The sequence below is a fragment of the Mustela nivalis genome, assembly GCF_964662115.1.
Source record: "Mustela nivalis genome assembly, chromosome: 14".
Classification (NCBI taxonomy): Eukaryota; Metazoa; Chordata; class Mammalia; order Carnivora; family Mustelidae; genus Mustela; species Mustela nivalis.
Window position 1 is genome coordinate 76203682 of NC_139033.1, and position 13497 is coordinate 76217178.

The 13497-nt window shown below is 40.6% G+C and overlaps 1 protein-coding gene across 1 annotated transcript in view; it reads left to right on the top strand.

The window, feature by feature from the left end:
- Positions 1 to 6100: 6100 nt before the first annotated feature.
- Positions 6101 to 13497, top strand: part of NDUFV2 (NADH:ubiquinone oxidoreductase core subunit V2) — a 34881-nt gene continuing 27484 nt past the window's right edge. The window contains exon 1 of the mRNA XM_082697355.1: positions 6101 to 6820. Within this exon, the coding sequence (XP_082553481.1) occupies positions 6767 to 6820 (54 nt within the window). The 5' untranslated portion in view covers positions 6101 to 6766. The remainder of the gene's footprint in view (positions 6821 to 13497) is intronic.

Here is a 13497-nt window from a genome sequence, read left to right on the forward strand (position 1 = left end):
ATTTCTTAGTCAAGGAATATTTTATATGAACTAGGACTATTTAAACAAATTTTATATAAATCTTTTTGTAACTGGTCAAGGAAGACATGATTTCAGATTTGCACAGGAATTTTTTAAGGAGCAGCCTTGTGGGAGACAGTCCGGAGCTGTTTCTTCTGCCTAAAATTAAAACTGTCCAAGGAGCCTAAGAACTGGCTCATTTTCCTTTTCCCAGCCCACACTCACTGATGCCCTAAATTAAAACTTGAATTAATAGCAGAAACAGGAAATATACTCTGAAGAGGTTTTCATCCCCTGAAAGGAAGTGAGTATGAAAGAAAGTTATCAACTTTTTCACTTTTATATTTCCTATATTACACTGTTTCTCAACATGAACACGGTTTTATTTTCTTGTGATTAAAAATAATACATGTTTATTGAAATAAATTCAGACAATACAAAAAGCGTAAAAAAAATAAAGATTATCGGGGTGCCTGGGTGGCTCAGTCGGTTAAACGACTGCCTTCAGCTCAGGTCATGATGCTGGAGATTCTGGAATCCCAGGATGGAGTCCCGCATTGGGATCCCTGCTCAGCAGGGAACCTGCTTCTCCCCCTGACCTTTCCCCTCTCATACTCTCTCTCTCTCTCTCTCTCAAATAAAAAAAGTACAAAAAAAGTTGTCTTATATCCAATCACCCAGAGAGAACACTTACTAACATTCTGATGTGTACCTTTCCTTATGTTATTCTCTGCACATACAAAGTGTGGTCATGTTACACACGACGTTTTATAAAATATTATTTTATTTATTAAAAATATTTTATTTCTTTATTTGACAGACAGAGATCACAAGTAGGCAGAGAGTCCGGCAGAGAGAGAGGAGGAGTAAGCAGGCTCCCCACTGAGCAGAGAGCCCAATGCGGGACTCGATCCCAGGAGCTCGGGATCACGACCTGAATCAAAGGCAGAGGCTTTAACCCACTGAGCCACCCAGGCGCCCCTGTTTTATAAAATTTTAAAAGTTCAACTTAACACCTCATGGGCATCTTTCCTTTAAAAATAAATACTGATCTTTGTTACTGTTTTTATTTTTTTTTTTTATTTTTTTTTTTTTAAAGATTATTTATTTATTTATTTGACAGAGAGAGATTACAAGTAGTCAGAGAGGCAGGCAGAGAGAGAGAGAGGAGGAAGCAGGCTCCCCGCCAAGCAGAGAGCCCGATGCGGGACTCGATCCCAGGACCCTGAGATCATGACCTGAGCCGAAGGCAGCGGCCCAACCCACTGAGCCACCCAGGCGCCCCTTGTTACTGTTTTTAAACCTGCAGAGCAACATCCCATTGTATGGTTGTACTGTGATTTGTTTAATCAACTCTCTGTTGATGATAATCATTTACATGGCTTCCAGGATTTCAGTATTATGAATAGCACTGTGATGAACATACCTATTAGTACAACTTTGTAGATTTTTCCAGTTATTTCCTTAGGATAAATTCGCAGACATAAAACTGCTGGATAAAAGGGTTTGCATATAAAGAAACTCAATGTATATTGCCAAATCGCCCTCTGGAGAGGCCGATTTTATCTGCATTGCTATCACTGCATGAGATCCTGCAGCTGCACACATTACCAACACCAGTAGTTAGCAATCTTAAACTTTTACCTATCTATGGAGCAAAAATTATATTCATTGTTTCATTACGTTGATTACTTGATAGGGAAACATTGATCAAATTCTTTTTTTTTAAATTTTTTATTTTTTATAAACATATATTTTTATCCCCAGGGGTACAGGTCTGTGAATCACCAGGTTTACACACTTCACAGCACTCACCAAAGCACATACCCTCCCCAATGTCCATAATCCCACCCCCTTCTCCCAAACCCCCTCCCCCCAGCAACCCTCAGTTTGTTTTGTGAGATTAGGAGTCACTTATGGTTTGTCTCCCTCCCAATCCCATCTTGTTTCATTTTTTAAAAGATGTATTTATTTTAGAGAGAGAGACTGAGAGAGCGAGCATGCGAGCATGCAAGTGGGGGAGGGGGAGAGGGAGAGAATCTCAAACAGACTTCCTACTGGGTGGAGAGCCCAACACTGATCTCGATCCCAGGACCCCAAGATCATGATGCCAGCCAAAACCAAGAGTCCGATCCTTAACCAACTGAGCCACCCAGGCATCCCTCATTGATTAAATTCTTAGAGGAAATTTCACTTAAGTCTTAGAGGCTACTAATATTCAGTCCCACATTAGGGAAGTAACAAGCGACCTGAATCTGCTAATGGTTCAGGTGACATTCTGCCTATTACTTTTTTAGACAGTCTGTTCTTGAGGTCTGTAATTACTGACTGTTTTGACTTTCAGTTTCCCTTTTGGTCCCACATATCCAAGATTACCTTGAGAAGAGTTTGGAAAGATCACGAAGTTATTTATTACCCTTCTACCTCCCCTTACTTCAGAGTGAAACAGCATGAAACAGGTCTAACTCCTCAGTGTACCACTGTGACCACATCACGCTTCTTTGTATCCTCAAATTTCCTACTTGAAAGACCTTTATTCCCTTCTCTCTCTAACATTCTTACTCATCCAGCAATAACTTTGTCTCCTTTGACCCCTTCCTTTGAAATTGACTCAGTTCCTCTTCTTCCCTCAAAGCCAGACTTAAACTGCATTTCATGTTATTCATTAGGAAACCTGATGAGGTTGGTCAGTATTGTTAAAGCTGGCACGTGAGAGGCAGAGCACATTATGCCATGCCTGAGACTGCTTTAATAAGTATGATGTGATCTAGGAGGATGATTTAATGTTCTAATTATACTTGCAGAAATTGAGGATCAAAGCTTCACAGAATCTAGTAAGAGATGAGGTCAGAATTGCAATCCAAGTCCCTCTGATTAGAAAGCTCATGGTTTTCATTATACCATGTCCTCACTAGTGCCTGTTTGTGATGGTTTGAATGGAGAAGACATCATAGAAATGGCAGAACCCAAGTTCCTCCATTTGTTCACTCCCCTCGACTTTATTACAGTTCTCCTAACTCCTACTCCCCTATTCCTCCCTGCCCCCGCAAACCCCACACACATTCTTTAATTAAAGGGTTGACCACTATAGTTAGGGTCAACTTCCCTGGGCTTATGGTAGTAGCACTAACTTCGAATCATGGGATGTCTAACCAGGCAGCCATGATATTCATTACAGTGTATAATCAAGCCACTTTAATCAAAACTATATGGTTAGATCACTGACATTGAACTCATTGGCATGTGTTGGTTTGTGACTAGAAACAATGGCTTTGAGAGTGGAGGGAAGAACAGGGATTTTTCACACATCCCCCACAATTCCTTCACCTAGATTCTGCAAAGAATAATTGATCATATTTTAGGTTACTTTATATGTGGAGTGGCTCTAGAAATGAACTCATGTTATCAGGTGTGAGGAAGATTAATCCTAATGTTTTCACTTGAGAATTATGGTCGGTTAAGGATAAGCCAAAATCATGCTGGACATGAACAGATGTTTTGAACTGGGGAATGAAGTGGTATGTTACACTTACTGGCATTGAATGACTACTGAAAGCATTTACTTTCTGTAACTTCTTCAAGGGAGGGTTAACAGGCTAGACACTCCTTTAGATCTGATTCTTACTTTTTGAACATTACTCTTTGCACTCTTTGGTTTTGCTCTTAGGTAACAGAAATTAGGGACACCTGCTAAGTCCTGGCTTGGATGTCAGAAACCAATGAGATAAATATGTTCTTCATGGACTGTGAATCCACAAGACACTATCCTACTATAGAAGACTCCCAAGCTAACATTTACCAAGCACTTACTCTATGCTCAGCACTTTTTTTGGGGAAGATTTTATTTATTCATTTGAGAGAGAGAGAGTGATAGCAAGAGAGAGAGAGAACAAGCACAAGCAGGGGGAGTGGGAGAGGGGGAAGCAGGCTTCCCACTGAGCAGGGAGCCCGATGTGGGGCTCGATCCCAAGACTCTGAGATCATGACCTGAGAGGAAGGTAGATGCTTACCTGACTGAGCCACCCAGGCATGCCTATGCTCAGTACTTTTTAAAGAACTTTACAGGCATTAACTCATTTTATTCCCATAATAAAGCAATGAGGAGGGCACTTGGGTGGCTCAGTGGGTTAAAGCCTCTGCCTTTGGCTCAGGTCCATGATCCCAGAGTCCTGGGATCCAGGCCTGCATTGGGCTCTCTGCTCAGCGGGGAGCCTGCTTCCCCCTCTCTCTCTGCCTGCCTCTTTGTCTACTTGTGATCTCTCTCTGTCAAATAAATATATAAAATCTTAAAAAAAAAAAAAAAAGCAATGAGGAGGGTACTATTACTAGATAGAAGTTTTGAGAGACCAAGTTGCCTAAAGTCACACAGCTACAAAGCAATAGATACAGGATCTGAACCAGCAATCTCCTTCTAGAGCCTGTTCTGTTAGCCACCATGACAGGTATGCCACTGAGATAGAGAAGTCTGCTGGAGGAACAGCTGAGACCCCTGAAAGGTAAGAGTTCTTCGTCTTCCCAGGGAATGTGGTAATCCACATATGATACTTGGAATTGCTGCAGCATCCTGTGACCATAACAGGATTACAGCTCTAGTTCGGTGGAGCAGAAAGATGGAAGGTTCTCAAGTTTTTAAGGACATCCTTGAGTAACTGAATTATCTAATCTTGGAACTGCTTTACCTTTGGAACTCTTTTCATGTGATATAATGAACTCAAAACTGTTGAATTTCCTTCCATTTGGTTTTCTGTTACTTGTATGGAAAAGCACTCTCATTGATACTCATGTACATATGCATAATCCAACCAGAGACGTACAACTCTTTGAGAGAGTCCACCATGTGCAAGATTTTCATTCAGTTAGATGTCTTCCATATACCAGGCACAGTACAAAATGTTGAATCAAACAAGTTGGGAAGGGTAGGTTCCTACACCTATAAAGAATAATAATGTGGTGGTAAATATGGTACTGAATGTGGAGGCAGACTTGTATAAGGAAGGCATCAAGAGAACTAACCTAGACCAAGAGGTCAGAAGACCAAGGTAGAACCAGGTGAAGGCATGTGTACCAGATTCAAAGAATCCATGCCATATTGGTATCATCTATTTGTAAGTTTATTATATATTTAATTTGCTACATACTTTAGTTTTAGTTGTATAAGACACAGTGATATGTGTATAATAGTGTTGGGTGTATATATATTTAGGTGAATTTATAATACAATAATTATTTATTTTAAAAAATTTTTTTTGATTTTTAAAAATTTATTTTCTAGTAATCTCTACACCCAACATGGGGCTTGAACTCATGTTCCTGAGATCAAGAGTCACATGCTCCTATGACTGAGCCAGTCAGCTACCCTTATAATACAATAATTTAAATCGGCATGGAGACCCAGAATATTTTACCCTTTTAAATGTAAATAGTGAAACCAATTTAGGAGAAGCAGACTAATATAAGGGATAAGCAAAGAAATGGGAATGGAGGCATTTGGTGTCTATTTGTAGCTCACTGGCTGGGAGCCTTCTTGTAACTTGAATCTCATACTTCGTAAAATATGATTCATATGTGGTTGCAATGGAATACTTCAGAGTTTTTAAATTAATGAAGAATAAAATTTTAAAATCCCTATACTGCTGTGAAAGTTCCAGAAATCTTTCATAAGTTCAGCAAAGAAAATGGGCAAAAGGAAGGGGTGGTACAGGACATGACACACAAGAAAGGAAGGCAGAGAAGGGAAAAATCAAGAGGCAGTAAAGTGCTTGGTAAACTCTACACAGCAGGAAACAGCACTGTGCATATTACAGCTGTTACTGAGTAAATACTTGTTGGAATTTCCAGAGGTGATCAAACAAACATCAAGAAGGAAGTGGATGGGGCACCTGGGTGGCTCAGTGGGTTAAGCCGCTGCCTTCGGCTCAGGTCATGATCTCAGGGTCCTGGGATCGAGTCCCGCATCGGGCTCTCTGCTCAGCAGGGGCCTGTTTCCTTCCCTTCCCCTCTCTCTGCCTGCCTCTCTACCTACTGTGATCTCTCTCTGTCAAATAAATAAATAAAATCTATAAAAAAAAAAAAAAAAAAAAAAAAGAAGGAAGTGGTGTTTTTTTCTTGCTTTATTATGGAAAATTTCTAACATGTACAAAAGTACTGAAAATAGTCACGAGAACTACCGCATTTTCGACAGTCATTAATCTTGTTTCATTTCCATTATTCTGAAGCAAATTCCAGATATATTATATCGCCCCTAAATATGTCAGGACACATCTCTAAAGCAAAAGGCATTTAGTGTCCACCTCACTCGGTGACAGTCTTCTACATCTTCATATAACTTCATATAACTTGTAATACATGATTTACAAGCGGTTACAACGGAATTTTTTTTTAAGTAACCACGATTAAAAAAAAGAAAAAAAAGTAGGTGGTTAAATCCCCAAAAGGCTCTCCAGGGGGGGAAGCTCACCTCATAAATCCAGATCGGCGTTACAGTCCCTAAAAGCCCAAGAACAGCTCACTGTCTCTTCCTTTCAAGGTTGAGACCCCAGCCACAGTCTGTGCAACCCAGCCTTTTACGGACCTCGCGGGCCTTCGCCCCGCCCCGGCCGAGGAAGTCTCCGCCCATTGGGCCCCAGCAGCCCCCGCGAGCCTCCGCGCGCCCCCGCCGCTCCGGACTCCCTAGGCCTGGGGTCGGGAGCGCGCACGCCGTGCGTCCCAAGGCTCGCTCGGGATTCTCGCCTGGTGCCGCAGGGAAAGGCCAACGGTTTGGTCCGCCATGTTCTTCTCCGCGGCGCTCCGGGCCAAGGCGGCTGGTCTCACGGCCCAGTGGGTAAGGAGGTTCGGAATGAGCCCCGGCACTGCCGCCGCCCTTTCATCTTTCTCGGTGTCTCTTTTTGTGGTGGGCAACGAGAGCGCTGGGCCCTGGACGGCTTGCAGGCGGTGGCAAGGACACTGCGGCCTTCGCCCTTTCCCAGGGAGGCCGCCACAGCTTCACGGCGAGCCAGGAGCTCCGAGGGAGGGTCGCAGACGTAGCTGCGGCGGGTGCGTGGCCTCCCCCACAGGTTTGGGAAGTTAACGCCTAATGTGGTCAAGGAGAGGAAGAAGGAGGGGCCGCCCGGTGGTCTGTTTGTTGCCGTTTGGCCGCAGCGCAGAACATAGGCCTGGCCTGCGTGGGCCAGATAGGTTTCTAAGACCCCCCCCCCCCGGCCTCCGCCGCCCCATGCCGCCCCCCGCCCACCGAGGAGGCACCTTGAGGATCAAGCCTGGCGACCTTGTTGCTGTCAGGTTGCAGTGCACTGGAGAGGACTCTGAAATTGTTGGCTCCGGTTTGCGTGTTGAAAGCTTGGAGAGCATTTCCTTAGGCGAAAGGGGTTTGATTTAGTGAAGATCGTATTCTGCGTATTTATTAACTCTGAAAGGACACCCCCACAAATCCTTCTGCATCCAGAAGGATTTTAAGAGCTTGAATGGGCTTCCGAGGTCCAAGCACATGTCCTTATTTTAGGTAAGGAGATTGAATCTCAGGTCGAAACACTCATTCAAGTTAACTTAGAAATGGTGACTCCATTAATGACGATTATAGCAGCATTTACTGGAAAGAAGCCCCCTTTTTCCCCCTAGCAGTAAAATAGAAAGGTTGAGTCAGTTCTTAGAAGACAAGGAGAGAATGCATAGTAGTATATATAGTTCAGGGCTTTATAGAGTTAGACCTGAATTTGGCTGGTGGTTTCGCTACCTTTTCTTGATTTGTGACGTCGGGCTGTGATAATCTCTCACTTAGTTTTCTTGGTCGTAAAATGGGAGGAATATTCCAATTTGCAGAGTTTAGTCTTTCAATAAACATTTGAGGTCCTAATGCGCGGCTGGGCTACCTAGTAATGATAGGTAACATTTGGTGAATACTTTCCATGTGCCAAGCACAGTGTTACGTGTTTACATTCTAAATCTCATTTATGAGGTCGGTACTGTTATTTCTCCATATTACAGATAAACAGATTTAGACAATCCCTTTTCTTGTGGAGTTGATAGTCTCATGTAAAAGAAACTTTGAGGTAAATATACAGTGTAAGAGTACAGTGTTAAAGAGTTAGGAATAACGTCAGTTTGGTTTGAAAGTGCAAGATTTTTCCTGGAGGCTATACTAATTGGTGATAACGTTACATATATGGGAGAGAATATAATAGGTGGAAAGGACAACAGAAGAAAAGGCTGTTGATAGTTGGCAGGGAAAAGCGTGGTGCATATAAGAAGCCTTAAGCAGTGTTGGTGGACTCCACTGTTGGTAGTAAGATAAATCCAGAGATGAATTAAGAGAGGTGGACAGGGCCCAGATGTTGGAGCAAGGTCCTTGCACGCCTTGCGGAAGAATTTGGCATTATCTTAGAGGCAGTGCTGAGCCAGTGAGGGATTTTTAAAGGAGCAGAGGGTCAGTATTCTCTGTATTGAATAGATGGCTGCGTGGGAGTGAGGGAATAACATTTCATCAGAGCCAGAGGCTGGGAGACTAAATAGATGAGACTCTTGGAAACCCAGGTGAGAGGTGATGAGAATAAGATCTTATCTACTAGTAGAAAGGATAAAAATCAGAGTACAGATAGATTTTAACTTCTTCAGTTTCTGAGGCAGAGGCTTATTAGAGGTATATATCGAAAAGCAGTTTAAATAATAGAAAAGAATATTTTCAGGTAGTGGAAGAAAATTTCAGTAAGTCTTTATGTTGGTTTCTGCAGCTGTTTTTTTCTTTGTACAGATATTACCTGATATGTAGTATGTACCCAGTAAATATGCAGAATTGATGAATAAGTCTAAGTTTTTGTTCTTTTTTTTTTCTTACTGAACAATAAGGCAGATCTTTGTAGTTTAAGGTGTACAGCATGATGGTTTGATTTAGAAGTTTGATTTTATTACACAAGTAATGCATTATAGGAAAAACACAATATTAGGAACAGCAAACAGAATAAGCTGAAGAAAAATTACCAAAATGTTAACATTTTTGTGTTTCCAATTAACAGGCCTTACGGAGTTGTTTTTTTTGTTTGTTTGTTTGTTTTGTTTTTTTGTAAATTTGGATGGTATTGTTCACATTGTTTTGTAGCCTCTTTCTCACAAAACTTTTTTTTTAAGAATTTTATTTATTTATTTGTCACAGAGAGAGGTCACATGTAAGCAGAGCAGCAGGCAGAGGGAGAGGGAGGAAGCAGACTCCCTGCTGAGCAGAGAGCCTGATGCGGGGCTCAATCCCAGGACCCTGGGATCATGACCTGAGCCGAAGGCAGACGTTTAACTGACTCAGTCACCCAGGCTCCCCTCACAAAACATTTTTGGTCTTTTTTCCTCAACAGTGAACATTTCTGTAATGGCATTTTTAATGCTATGTGGCATGCCATTGTGAGGATGTTCTATAACTTATATAACCAAGCCCTTCTGCCCTTTTTCAATAGAATATCAGAATGACCTAGCGAAAATCAGGAAAAGTGTAAGAGGTCCCACTAATAAAGTTCCTTTCCTCATAGAGAAACCATTAAGGAAACAATTTTCATTTTTAGAGAAATCGCTTATTTTGTTATAATTTCTGTTGTATTAACTGCCAGGTTCTTTAGCTACAGACTTCAGTTTATCATTGCTTTAAAAATACCCATAACGTAGTACTATTTAAAAGTCCCTACAAGACAAGAGTTGCATGACCTGGAACCATATTTCTTAATCTCTTGGAGTCTCATTTTTCTTTTCTGTAAAGTACAGTAATACCTTATTTAGTGATTATCAAGAATTGCCTAAAAAGTAAATTATCGAGCATTTAGATACTCAGAATAGGCTTTTTCTCTTCCTCAGTAATTTTCCATGGCTTTCTGTAATGTTGACATCACTTTGCAGCTCATCACTGCCTCATTCCCAAGCCACTGCTTAGTTCAATAGGAGTGAAGGAGTTGTGGCATTTTCAGACATTGTATTTTCAGCTTCAGAATTTGGGTTCTTCTTTGTAGTTGCTGTTTCATTTTTTTGTTTTTTGGAGATACATTTTTTTAAACGCCCTTAAGCATGGGTTTAGCAGTTTTGAAATTGTTCTTTAGTAATCTCCATTGATTGTCTTTTTTCCTTGAAAATGGGCTGTTTTGTTGTTGTTTTATGTTGAGTAATTTTGATTGTATCCTGGACATTGTGAACGGTATGTCATAGAAACTCTAGATTTTGTTAATTCCTCTGTTAGTGTTTTTTTTTTGTTGTTGTTGTTGTGGCGGGCTCTTAACTCAATTGAACTCAAACTATAACCCAGCTCCCTTCTGAGCAGAATCTCAAATATTGGTTCACTTCTTTTAGCTGGGCTGCTTGGAGTTGGCCCCATGTGTATGCATGGTTTGGGGTCAGCCACAGAATTTGGGGCTACTCTCTGGCTCTTCTTATTTTTGGATTTCCCACTTTCCCATGCTTGTGGTTGTCCCAAATGTCCTGTGGTTTTTCAAGCCATTAAGGCTACAGGTTTTCTCTTGAGGTTTTAGCTGCAAAGTGCAGGACTGACAGGGGTCTGCATTCAAGCTAAGAGATGTAAAGTATATTTAAAAAAAAACCTTCATTGGCTTTATCTAAGTATAGACTCCCCTTCTGTATCTGTCAGCATTTGGTTGACCTCCAGTGCCTTCAGAAAGTGTTTTGGGTTTTTGATTTTGTAAAAAATAGTTTGTCCAGAGTTTATAGTTGCTGGCGGTTTGGCCTGGTAATATCTACTCCCCTACTCTACAAGTGGAACTTCCTGTGGTGGCATTTTTCTTTCTAAATGTTAAGTTTTGTAGAATGAAGTGTTTTCTCATTCCATTAGGCGTTCTTAAACCCGATTTTGCAGTGTCCCAGGGTATCTCCATTTTGGCTCAAGGACTCTAAAGGAGTTTTGTTTTTTGTTTTTGTTTTTTTTAAAGCATTTATTTTAGTTTTCTATTGTTACTCTTACAAATTACCACAAACTGGTGACATAACAGATACTTGTCTTATTCTGTAGGTTAAAAGTTTGACATGGGTCCCCCTGGGCTAAAATCAAGGTGTTGGCGGATCTACTGGAATACTGTAGGGGACAATCTGTTTTCTTGGGTTTTCCAGCTTCTAGAAAAAGCTGCCCTTATTTGTTGGCTCAGGGCTCCTTTCTTCCATCTTCAAAGCCAGCAAGGGCAGGTTAAGCTCTCACTGCACTGACTTTGCTTTCTTCATTTGTGACCTATCCTTTCTTTTGCTCCCTCTTCACCATTTAAAAGGCGCTCTGATTGCCTTGAACCCACCCTGAAAATATGGAATAGAAATCTCCCTATTTTAAGGTCAGCTGATTAGCAATCTTAATTCCATCTGCAACCTTAGTTCTCTTTTGCTATGCATATTAATATGTTTACAGTTCCCCAGGATTAGGAAGTGGGTATTTTTGAGCATCATTACTCCACCTGCCATGGCCTTAAATACTTAAGGGGAAAGAGAAAATGAGCAAATTTTTAATTTATTTAGTGAGGTTCAGCAGGCCATTGCTACACATAACAAATCAGATCTTTATATTGAACATATGAACTTAGTCTCCATTTCAAACATATAAAAAGCTGAATTTCCCTTCTCTTTGGATATTGTTTAATATCAGCCCAGTACTTTGGGTGATAAATTATAGGTTCATTGACCATGTCAATATGGTTTTCCATTGAGAAACCTTGACCTACTCACCTCTGAGTCAAGGTCAGGAAGCATAGCTAGCTGTAGGGAATTTTATTTTTTTTTTCATTCAACAAGCACTAAAGACTTAACATATTTAAACACTTTTACTTTGCCTTGTTGTTAGGGAAAGTGCCTTATATATAGGATACTTTCCTGGATGTTACCCATTTTTGTAGGTGAAACAGCTTAAGATTCCCAGACAAATATGCCCCAAATTACACAGTAGTAGGAACCTGAACTGGGTTGGTTGGTTTGTTTTCCATTTAACCACTTCCTAAGTCGCTCAAGTTTACTGAAGAAAATTGATTTTGTATGGTGAAGATTTAAATTTAATAGGTGCTATAATAGTATAAGGGTTTGTCACTGTGAGCAGAGACTAGGGAAGTGATTTCACTGTACTTAAGGAAGAGAGCACAGGGGATAAGAGGAGTAGGTTAACTCATAATGGGTACAATTTTGTTCCTAAGGGAATATCATGATAGTACCATGAAAAAAACTACACAGTTTGGAAAAGATAATTTCAGATAGCTACATTTATAGCAATATGTAGTACATATCCTTGCTATTTTGAAATATGGAGAAGGAAGTTCTTCATTATCACTTACTAAATACTCCTGTACTTCCAAAGATTCTGGATTGGAAAAGATCTCCTAGCATTTCTTGTTCTTGGCATCTTTAGGTTTTGAAGACCAAAATCTGTCACCCGCATGCTATGATAATAGATACCATATACCCTAAAGCAGTAATTCCCAAACTTGATCAAAAGAATCTCCAATGATACTTTAAAAATACACATACTGAGCTCCTCCTGGTCATAGGTTTATTAAATTTTAAATAATACAGGTTTATTTGAGTATTAGGCCTTAGGACTAGAAAACAAAACTGTTTACAATTATACAGCATTTGTTTGTATTTATTTGATTTTCAAGTTAAAAAAAACTGTGCTTAATCTTTGCCAGTTAATTCTTTAAGTTAAAAGGTTTATTTGTCTGTTTTGTTTTTAAGATTTAATTCACTCATTTCACAGAGTGAGAGGGAGGGAGGGAACACAAGCACCAGGCATTGGGAGTGGGAGAAGCAGGCTTCTCACTGAGCAGGGAGCTTGATGCAGGGCTTGTTGCAGGGCTTGATCCCTGATGCAGAGCTTGATCCCAGGTGACCTGAGCCAAAGGCAGACACTTAACTACTGAGCAACCCAGGTACTCCTAAGTTAAAAGCTTTAAAATCACTTGAACTTGAAAATGAATGTTCACTCTTAAAATCAACTTGTAGGGGCGCCTGGGTGGCTCAGTGGGTTAAGCCACTGCCTTCGGCTCAGGTCATGATCTCAGGGTCCTGGGATCGAGTCCGCATTGGGCTCTCTGCTCAGCATGGAGCCTGCTTCCCTCTTTCTCTCTCTCTGCCTGCCTCTCCATCTACTTGTGATTTCTCTCTGTCAAATAAATAAATAAAATCTTAAAAAAAAATCAACTTGTAATTATTTAGGGTCTCATCTGTTTTTGTGAGTGTTGAAGCCTATTGCCTTCATTTTAGGAGCACAAGAAGAAAAGATAATGGGCGACTGGAGTTAGTGTTCAGTTAAAGTTCCAATAATAATAATAATAGTGATAGTGACCAGGACAGAAGTACTTTTGCTGATACTACGCTAAATACTTTATCTCATTTAATCTCTAACAGTTTAAAATAGATACTGCTTTGATTTTATAGGTGAGCAAACCTAGGTACAGAGAGATAGAATAACTTGCCCAAGGTTACAGTACTGTAATTGGTGAAGATGAGAATGAACCTAGGTCTACTGACTGAAATGGATGTTTCATTTCTATGAAG